Here is a 10,162-nt window from a genome sequence, read left to right as displayed (position 1 = left end):
CAGTTGGAAGGGTGTAAATACAGGAGTGAAATCGCACGAGGAAGTGTCGACGTGTAGACTATGAGTAAATAAAGGGATTGGTCACATAAGTGCCACGAGGGTAAGGCGTATCAGCCAGGGTCCGGGGGCGCGAGGGCCACGGCGGAGAAGACGGGTGTAGTAGAAATGAAAGTGATGAGGCGATGAAGGCTGGTGGGGTGGTGCCAAAGCTGACGTAAATCCAGGAGGGTGGGCTTGGGGTTCCGGAAGAGCAGGTGCCTTGCGTGCGCATGCCTCGGGCAGCGCAGCATGACGTGGGTGCGGGTGCTGGGGGTGGTTAGATCGCATACACAGGGTGTGCCATGGAAGTGATGAGTGGGGCCCGCCGTCCCAAAGCGAGAAGAGAAGTAAGGGGCCAGGTAGCCGTAGCCCGTTAAGGCTTGGGTTAACCTGGCTTCAACGTCGCGTTCATAATATTTAGAAGTGAAAACGGGGTGTAGCGTCTGGGAAGGCAGGGATGGCCACGAGGACCGTATTGCAGTGGGTCGATCGGTGTAATGGAACTCAGTTTGCCAGGAGGTGGTTGCTCGCTCACGCGCCCAGCGCTGAACCCACGTTAAGGTGGGTAGGACACTATCAGGTAGGGACATGCCTTCTTTGGCTAGCCGGTCTGCCACCTCGTTACCCAGTACACCCGTATGCCCGGGAACCCATAGCAGCGAAATGTTCAAAAGTGGGTATTGCTCTATGAGAGGAGCGAGAAGTGCGCGAAAGCGAAGGGAAAATGGCTGGCCACTGTGTGGGCTCAGCGACAGGACATTGGACAAGGCAGCACGGTTGTCCGTGCAGAGGTAAATGTGAGTAATCATGGGGTAGGTCACCAGAAAACTGGCAAAGCGGCTGGCGACCGCCGCCATTGCGAAGAGTTCTGCGTCATACACCTCAGCCTGGTGACCCATGCCTCAAGCCCGCTCGTACTTTATCGCACCCTGGTGAATGATACACGCACCTGCACCTGCTCGTCGGTTCCGTGGGACGGGGTCAGGCTGGGTGATCTGGGAGCCGTCGGTGAAGACCCATAGGGCATCAGGGAGAGGGATGGAAGAGTGCAAAAGAGGGAAGAAAAATGAGTGTAGGTACTCCTTGGAGCCATCTTTGGTAGGCGGAGGGACGCAGACGTGAACCCTCTCATCCCACGGATGCGCAGGATCCCAGGGTGGCTGCAACCAGGGGAGAAGGTGCGCCGCTCACTTGGACAGGGTTTGTTCGAGCACATCCACCGCGCTGGTGCCGTGGCGGATAGGCACGGTGGGGTTGAGGAGGGAGAAATTGGGTGGGTGGGCAGCGCGGTTGGCCGCCAGGCAGTGGGTCACTGGGTGGGACTCCGAGAGGGTGAGGAGGCGAGCAGCGGCAAGGCCGTTGAGCTCGTCGAGCTGGTGTCTCATCGGCAGGACGCTGGATATTAGGTTGAGGACATGGTGGGGGGTAGACCGCCATGCTCCCATAAACCACCGCAGTGCGTTGTTTTGTACCTGTTGCAAAGGTTGAAAGAGTGAGCGTGGGCCCTGCAGGTTATACCACACAGGGCTACCAAAGGTGAGAATGGGAAGGATGGTGGTAAGGTATAGCAAACGGGCTTGCGCGACCGTCATGCCTCGCTGTGTGTTGGCGAGCATGCGGAAAGCGGCAACACGGGATGAAGCCCGGGCTGCCATGACTCGAATGTGGTAGGTGAAGGTTAGGCGTCAGTCATACCAGATGCCGAGCCAGCGCAAATATGAAGCAGGTTGAATGGTGAGATCCCGCCCATCCCACTGAACCCGCAGGGGGGGGTTGACGTCAAGGGAGCATCTCGGAGAGGTAAAGTGCATAAGCTCAGTTTTCGCCATGTCAATGGTCAGCCCAAGCTGGTGAAGCGTGGTGCCCACACTAGGTAGAGTGCGTTGGATGATGGCAGTGTTCTCGTTCAGTGAGGGAGAAACAATAAGGAGGGCAAAATCGTCTATGTAGCCCACCATAGACTGCTGGGGGTGCGCGAATGGATCAAGGTTCACATACAGCGGGGAAGAGTATATAGTAGAGAGGACTGGCAACAGAGGCGATCTCTGTGGGATGCCTAGCGCAGCGACGTGGTATGACGGACCCAGCTCGGAATTGAGTTTGGGCTGCACGGTGCGTGAGAAAAGAAATGACATGGTTCATAGGACCTCATTTGTGGGGAAGCCCAAAGAAAGGAGAGCAGAGTGAAGGACGTCGTGGCGAATGTTATTGTAATAGCCTTCGACGTCCATACACAGTAAGGTAGCGGAGAAACCGTTTTCCCATGCGGTGCGTACACGGTGCATCAGAGTGACTCCCACATCCACGACGGAGTGTTGGCCCCGCCCACCAAACTGCGAGCCGGGCACAAGATTGTGAGCACCGATTTGAAAGTTGAAACGGGCAGCAACCACTTTTTCTAGGACCTTGCTCAGGGTTTCTAAGAGCGCAATTGGTCAGTGGAACTTGGGTGCAGTGTAATCTGCCTTGCCCGGTTTGGGCAAGTACACAACCGCCGCAGCCCGAAGTGGGGCGGAGAGGTAACCCAGGCACAAAGAAGAGGATAGAAAAAGGAAAAGAGTATGACGCGCACCAGACCGCCAAACCCATTTCAGGAGCCGCCATGACACCCGGGAGATGCCAGGTGCTGAATAGTTAGATGTAGCCTCGATGGCAGCAGTTACTTCAGTGACAAGGAGGGGGCAGTCTGGGCACGCTGCCGGAGGTGTAGAGGTAAAGAGAGGGGGCAGATCAGGCAAAGGCGGAGACGCTGGAAAATAGAAACGCGTGAGTAGACGACCCGCGTCAGCAGGGAGAGAACCAGTCTCCCCGTCCGTGCGGATGACAGGTAGTGGGGGTGCCCGCACTCCTTTGGTCCAGGAGGTGAGCTGCCAGGGGTTGGTGTGCTGGAGTCGCGCGACTGCCTCCCGAGTCCAGTCCTTCCGAGCTTGTCGAATGATGGCCGAGAGTGTGACTTTGGCTTCTCGCCTCTCCTCACAAGTATGAGCCACCTGGACACCTGCGCGGGCAGTGTCGCATGCATCGTTCCACCAGAGCTGGGAGGTCCAGTGAGCATGTATGCGTCGGGGAAATACTTCGTGGCAGGCCACGATCATTGCTCGCAGCAGAGCCTGAGCGCCCACTTCGAGGTCGTCATTGGTGGTATAGGTGGCCGGTGGTGGGGACAGTGCCAGCTTGCAGGCAAGGCACGTGTTCCAGTCATCCCGTTTGGACACGTCAACTCGAAAACCAAGGTCGACGTCTACGGGGTGGGCAACGTGAGAGAGAGTAGAGGTTAGTAGAGCGTGGTCAGATTCAAAGGATGTGGGAGTAGCAGCGACTCCGTGAATGTGAAAGTGCACACTGGAGGTCACGCAAACCAGATCGATGATGGTGCCCGAGAGCAGGTCACCATTCACCATGTGGGTGGGTTGATCGAGGTCATTAAGAATTTCAAGCGACTCGCGCTCTAGCCACCCAGCGAAAGTGGTGGAGGCAGTGAAAGCAGAGCGGGAGGCCCGTCTGGTCCATAACCATAGGGGGTGGTGGAGATTAAAATCTCCGGTGACAAGGAGGTTCGCTCGTGGTGGGAAAGAGATATCATAGAGAGTGGGCAGAACACGGTGTTGGGCTCGCGAGCCTTCGTTATAGCAGTTGACCACGAAGAAATCATGGGTGGGATCAGAGCGGGAAACAAAATGAAGGATGACCACATCCGGGTCTGACACCAGGTCGGTACACATGAATATGTGATAAGTGTTTAAGAGTACGCGCCGGACTAGGATGCTGGCTCGGGGTCACGGCAGCACAGAGGTGGAGGGGAAATGATAGGCATCCAGGCCGTAGGGCCAGACATTGACATGACCATAAACAGTAGTGCCTGACTCAGAGCCATGGGGGGTATCGATGCCGATTTGCCCTCACCACGGTTCTTGAAGAAAATAGATATCGTAGGAAGTGGAAGAAACGAAGCCGTGGACGCGTGGATTGGACCGGGCCACATTCAAATGAGCGGTTGTGATATTCATGATGAGGGGTTGGTGCGCGAGATGGGAATGCGGTAATCTTTCCACGCAGGGCAGGTGGTGTCGGCAGCACTGTGACCGTTGGTGCCACAGACGACACAGAAATAGTGGTCAGACTCGCAAGGCTGGTCAGCCGGGTGAGCCTCATGATTGCAGACAAGGCATGCCTGCCGATGCATATCGGATGTGTGGTCAGTCTTTCCACAGAAGCGGCACACAGGCGCCCGCTTCTTGCAGTGACTTTCGAGATGCGTGAGGCGCCAGCAACGAGTGCATTGACAGAAAACGGGATGATCTTTCGACTTCTTTACAGTGATGCGGGAGCCATAGAACCAAAGGAAAGCAGCAGCATCACCGCGGTTGTCACGTTCAAGGAGGTTACGCGCACAGTAGTCGCGATGGGCATCCTCAATGGAGATGATAATAGAGGACTTCCCGAGCTGCTCGCGATGTTCCTTAGGCACAACGAAACTGGGTAAACTGTTGAAGTGAACAGATGAAAACATAGCATTACGGCGTAGTTCTGCCATGATTTCCTCCTCAGTGAGTAACAATCCCGTGTTGGGATGACGCAGCGGGCAGCTCGGGATGAATAGTTTCGTAACAGGAACGAGAGGGCAGAAGTCCGGCGGTGCGGATGCATGCTCACGCGGGTCTGGCGCGGGGGAGGTGGCATGCGGGACGACTTCCAAGATGTGCCGTATGGGCCGGAGACACTCCTTGATGAGCGCATCCGGGGAATCATGCGAGAAAACCGCTTGGACCTTGGTTGGTCCAGCGAAGCGGAGACCGAGAAAACGTACCTTGGCCCACACGGGGGTCTCGCGCAGGCGTGTATGGACCTTAGCATACCATTGGGGCATGGTACCCCCTGCCTCGATGGCGGCATGCTGCTCGGGGGTAATGAGAAGGACGTAGCACTTCTCGTGGTTCTTGGCGGCCACCTGTGCCATGGTTGGGGCATTCGGGGCCTGCGTCTCAGGCTGCATCATAGGCTGCGCTGCAGGGGCAGCAGTACTGGAGTGGGTGGTGGGGGCACGTTGATGACCAGTACGGACTGGCAGTTGGGGTCGCGGTCCCTCAGGGGCCTGAGGAGGGTGTGGCAGCGGACCCCTGCGTACTAGCTGGGCCTCGATAGCCGACAGCTGCGTGTTGATGGCTGACGTTGCCATGTGAACGCCGTCCTCGATGGCCTTAGTCAGGGCAGCCTGCATGTCGATGCCGACAGGGAGGGCGCCTTCCGTGCACGGGCGGGTGCATGGAACCTCGTCCATGAGTGTGTCGCTGTCGAGAAGGATGGCTGCGCTGGCGAGCTGCTGATGGAAGAGAGCCTGGTAGAGTTGCATGATCTGGGCACCAGCCTCGGTGTCGATGATGAGGGAGTCACGCATGAGAGCGTTGTGGAAGTCGCGAAGGCAGGTAGTGAGCGCGACAGCGCAGTTCTCGAACTCGTCGGAATATGCCTCGGCCTCGTAGGGGCCTTCGATAATGCGCTGCATGCCGACAGCAAGGTCACTCAGATTGTTGCGCAGAGACCTAATGGTGTCGCGCATATTATTGTGGACCGGCGGGTGCGGGGGCGTCGGCGCTGGGGCCGACGTCATCGTGCTCGCTGGCGGTGGAGACCCTCCCAGAGGAGTTCGCTCTACACCTATGCCCTCCATGGTCGATTCGCTGGCAGTCACTTGTTGGGTGCTTATAGCGGACATGGTGGTACGAGAAAAAGAAGGATGCCATTGTCTCAGATCGTGGCTCTGTTTTTGTCAGCAAATTCTGATCTGAACTTGCGCGCCTCCTCAAGATCAATCTTCGCACATCTACATCATACCACCCTCAAACTGATGGACTTACAGAACGAACGAACCAAATGCTCGAGATGTACCTTCATGCATTCATTTCTTACCAGCAAGATGACTGGGTTGATTACCTCCCTCTTGCTGAGTTCACCTTCAACAATTCCGTCAACATGTCCACTAAGCAAACACTGTACTATGCGAACTTTGGCTTCCACCCCACCTTTGAGCCACGTCTCACAGAGCGCTCGACTGTCCCTGCTGCCACCAATTTCGCTGACCATCTGCAACTCATCCACAACGAGTTGCGCACTGAGCTTGCTAACGTCCAGGACTCTCAAGCCCGATTTTATAATCACCATGTCTCCCCCGCTCCTGCATTCAAGCCCGGTGATCTCACGTGGCTCCTGCGTCACAACATCAAGACCACGCGCCCTTCCGATAAGCTCGACTACCAGAAACTCGGACCATACCCAATTGCACGTGCATGCAGTCCATCTTCATTCGAACTTAAACTGCCATCAGGCATATCACGACTCCACCCCATTTTCCATGTCTCCCTGCTCGAGCCATATCAACCTCCCACTGACGTTCTTCATCGCAACGCTGCCCGTTCCGCTCCCATCGAGCTTCAGTCTGATCTTTTGCACATCGAGATGTTCCTCGACTGTCGCAAAGTTGGTCACCGATATGACTATTTCATCCATTAGAAGGATCAACCTGTCTCTGAGCAATCGTGGATCTCCCTCTCTGACATTCCCTCTTCACTGAACGAGCAGCTTGAGCGGTTCCACTGCTGGCACGCAAAGCTGCCTCGTCCACATCATGTTGTTCTCGACCGATGCATGTTACAATTTTTGGAACCCTCTGCATCTTCGGATGTAGGCCCTACTACTAATAACTCCTCCACTCAGATTACCTCTATCGACCCTGTATCTCTCACGCAAACGTCTCGCTCCACCTCACCGCCTATCGTGCGTCAAAACCTTCGCATGGCTTACGAACCACCGTCACAAACGACTACTCGCTCTGGTCATCTTGCCCACCCTCCCGTACGCTATGATCCTGAATTGCGTTGCAGCGCTCCACCTAGGACGGGGGGTGATGTCATGATCTCTGTCGTGCTACAGACACACTGCGAACTCTTGATGCTCTTCCATCGCTGTACATTTCATTCCTCATTAGTTGCATCCGCTCCGCAGCGCGCTCTCGACTACTCGAGGTTGGATAGCCTCGAGGCGGATATTCTTCTTTTTAGTTGCATCCGCTCCGCAGCGCGCTCTCGACTACTCGAGGTTCAATAGCCTCGAGGCGGATATTCTTCTTTTGGACACAGACGTTGTAGACGACGTTCTAGTCATGCTTGGTTTCCTTCAGATGACTCTTGCATCCGCTTCCGCTTACGAGATCATCCTTATATTCTTCCTTAGTAATGCTTTCATCCTACATGTATATAAGCTGTGACGATTCTCCGGGAATCGTCGCAGGAACAACGCCAGTAGTCTCTCGACGTACTCTCTTATCTATCCTCTTTGCTCCTCATTGCCTTTGCTCCTCGCGTCGCCCTTATCTCCTGAGTCGAGCCATTACAAATTGGCTCACTGTTGTGCTGTCAAATCTAGCAATTGTGCACTCAATAGCCTTATATCATCATAAAACTATTTATATTATATATATATGTCTATTTACTATGTACAGGCCCAACTGTAAATAAACAGATATAGTAAACAGTTAAAACTATGTAACATAGTATATAGATAGAAATTTTGGAGCCTTAGGCACTACTCGTGGTCGACCTACAACTCACCTCATGGGAAATGAAGTTACTATGTATGCATTCGCCGGCGTTGACATTCGGGTCATCCCAAGTGCCAACTTGCTCTGTCACTAAGCCGTCGCTTAGGGGATTGTGGAGCTTGAATTAGCGGAGATGACGGGGTGCGGGGTAGATGCGGGGTGTCAAAGATTGTGGCAAGATTGTGGCGACAGTGGCGGGTGAGATTGCCATGCAGCCTCAGGCTGAATAGGCCACACGGCCCCGGATGGGCACGATTATAATTATAGCCAACTGTACATGCAAAATAAGCTGGCATACACATTAATCGGCAGGCTAGCTACGGACGTCGAAGCAACAAACAAGAAATACAGAAGCGTGCCTCGACGCGACCTTGTTCTGTCTACATGGAATCAACTTGAAACCCCTTAGTATGATGAACGATGAACGAGTCGCTCTCCCGGAAGACTGGACAGGATACAGGGGTCTTTCAGTGGGTAGTGTCCCCGTATTTCCCCTCATTTTTGACCCGGGCTGACGAAACCCACACTAGCTATTTAGCCGTGTGCTAATAGCATTTTTTCTCCCTTGGATAACTCCTGCGGGAAACCTCGTACGCAGGCTGGACGTCCGGGGCTGACCAATTGTCAGTTGCCGCCATCTGTATACAGCCCTCCAAATAAAACGGCCAAATGGCAAGTTGCATCGAACTCTGTATGATCGTTCGCTGTAGTCATTGCAATTCGAAGCGAATTTTGTGACTTTTGATTGGGCTGCGTCCAACGCGATCTTCGTACGATCGCCTTCGAGGTGTGTTATCCTCATGCCACTTCCATTATTTCTGTCAAGGTGATTATGTGGCAGCACAACCAGTACTTGAGTACACTGTCCTATACTGTCCCATATGCGTATACACGTGTCTGACGATCTTACGACCATTCCTCGGTCATGCTCTAACACTTGAAGGCACCTGCCAGGAATTCGTGTTTTTGCAACTCCTCCGCTGTAGCGCGTTCCGCGTAGTCGAAACGTAAACAGGCGCGAATGAAGTCGGCCGCCCTCTTGATTTCGTCCTCCGACAGGCCCGGTACCTTGTAGTTCGCTATCGCGGTTTCCAGACTGACGGGTATCAGCTCTGATATGTGCAGGAGATTACCTGTCATGAGTGTTGAGCATGGAGAGTACTACTAGATCGAGTTAGATCGATATCATAGACATACCGGCATCATCGAAGTAATCCTTCCGGCGCTGCGCACGCTCGAGCAATGACACGGGAAAGCGTTGGCCGGTAATCTCGATCATTTTAGCGAGGTGGTCATCCTCTAAGCTCCAGTCCTCACCCTCATCTGGGTGGAAGAGCCAACGGCCCACAAGGAGCTCAAATGTCTGCCCACAGAATCAAGTGAGATAAACTTGCACAACCCGCCTGGAGACGGTGTATTTAGCAGGGGCATACGATGCAGCCGACGGCTCAGATATCCAGTCCCGGCCCAAAGTCAGACTGGAGGATCACTTCGGGCGTGCGAAGGGCGTACGCGCCAAAGCAGTCGGCGGTGGGCTGCTCGCCAGCACGCTGAGCTGTAAGAGCCGATTGAATGAACCGCCCACACAATGTACTTTGGTTGGCCGCTTACCTTGACCGTAGTCCATTAGATAGATGATCACATTCTCCGCCTCGAACGCGCTGGTGTCCCAAGAATGACCGTTCGGGATTGGTTGAGACTTGAGGATAGGGTAGCTCTCGCCGTCAAGCTCGAAGCTCCCGTCTGTCTCGGCCGGGTGGGACTCGAGGAAGCGGCTGAGACCATCATCCGAAGGGTAGAGCGAGTTACCGAAGAGTAGGTTGTCTAACTTCACGTCTACATCATGATAATGGCAGGTGCACGTCGACGAGAGGGACTGTCAGCCTACCTGTGTGAACTATACGCATCGCGTGCAGCTGTACGAGCGCCTCCACGAGCATCATGACGATGTTTCGCACCATGTAAGGCGGCAGCGCTTTGTTAGGTGCTGAACGACGCAGAGCAGAGACAGAGGTGCTGTAAAGGTCCATAACCAGGCAAAGGTGCTCTCCCCTGGGGCCATGCTCAAAGAAGTGATCGCGCAACATGGGAAGGTAGTCGGTGTCATTGCGAGCTTCAATCTCCTTCAAGAACTCGAGCTCGCGCATGTGGCCTGTGCTGTGGCGTTTGGTGGCGTCGACGGTCAGGATCTTCGCAGCAAGGTATCTGTAACCCCGCCTGTTGGGAGGATGAGACACTGTGTATTTGGAGCAAAATGTGAAAAATACTCACTCGCCATGCTCGTTATGAACAATCCATGAAGAGGAGGACGCGCCCTCGCCGAGCTTGCGAAGGATCTTGTAGCGCCCAGCATTTAGCGGGGCATTGGGGCGAGCGGGAAAGTAATCGGGGTCGAAGGTAGGAGCTGGGTTCGTAACGGAAACAGCAGCCATAGTGCGCAACGGGAGGACAGGACGTAGAACCAGTGACTGCAGTCGGATCGCAGAAGTCAGTGTCCACTTCAAGTGGTAAAGCCTTTTCATAGAGGCA

At 54.6% G+C, this 10,162-nt stretch overlaps 2 protein-coding genes across 2 annotated transcripts; one reads left to right on the top strand and one right to left on the bottom strand.

The window, feature by feature from the left end:
* Window positions 1-6,681: 6,681 nt before the first annotated feature.
* On the top strand, window positions 6,682-7,140 carry LAESUDRAFT_663607 (uncharacterized protein; the record flags this gene model as incomplete). The annotated part of the gene is made up of 1 exon (XM_040905071.1): window positions 6,682-7,140. One exon carries the CDS (start codon window positions 6,682-6,684, stop codon window positions 7,138-7,140), a length of 459 nt encoding a protein of 152 aa, XP_040759318.1.
* A 1,423-nt stretch (window positions 7,141-8,563) lies between these two features.
* Window positions 8,564-10,065, bottom strand: LAESUDRAFT_739081 (kinase-like protein; the record flags this gene model as incomplete). The annotated part of the gene is made up of 6 exons (XM_040910971.1): window positions 8,564-8,766; window positions 8,831-8,996; window positions 9,124-9,188; window positions 9,245-9,469; window positions 9,522-9,850; window positions 9,905-10,065. The coding sequence occupies 6 exons, from the start codon at window positions 10,063-10,065 to the stop codon at window positions 8,564-8,566; spliced, it is 1,149 nt and encodes a 382-aa protein (XP_040759317.1).
* Window positions 10,066-10,162: the final 97 nt, after the last annotated feature.

The sequence above is a fragment of the Laetiporus sulphureus genome, assembly GCF_001632365.1.
Source record: "Laetiporus sulphureus 93-53 unplaced genomic scaffold LAESUscaffold_58, whole genome shotgun sequence".
In the NCBI taxonomy this organism is placed as follows: Eukaryota; Fungi; Basidiomycota; class Agaricomycetes; order Polyporales; family Laetiporaceae; genus Laetiporus; species Laetiporus sulphureus.
The sequence above is the reverse complement of the archived record's forward strand: the minus strand, read 5'-3'. Positions and strand labels throughout refer to the sequence as shown.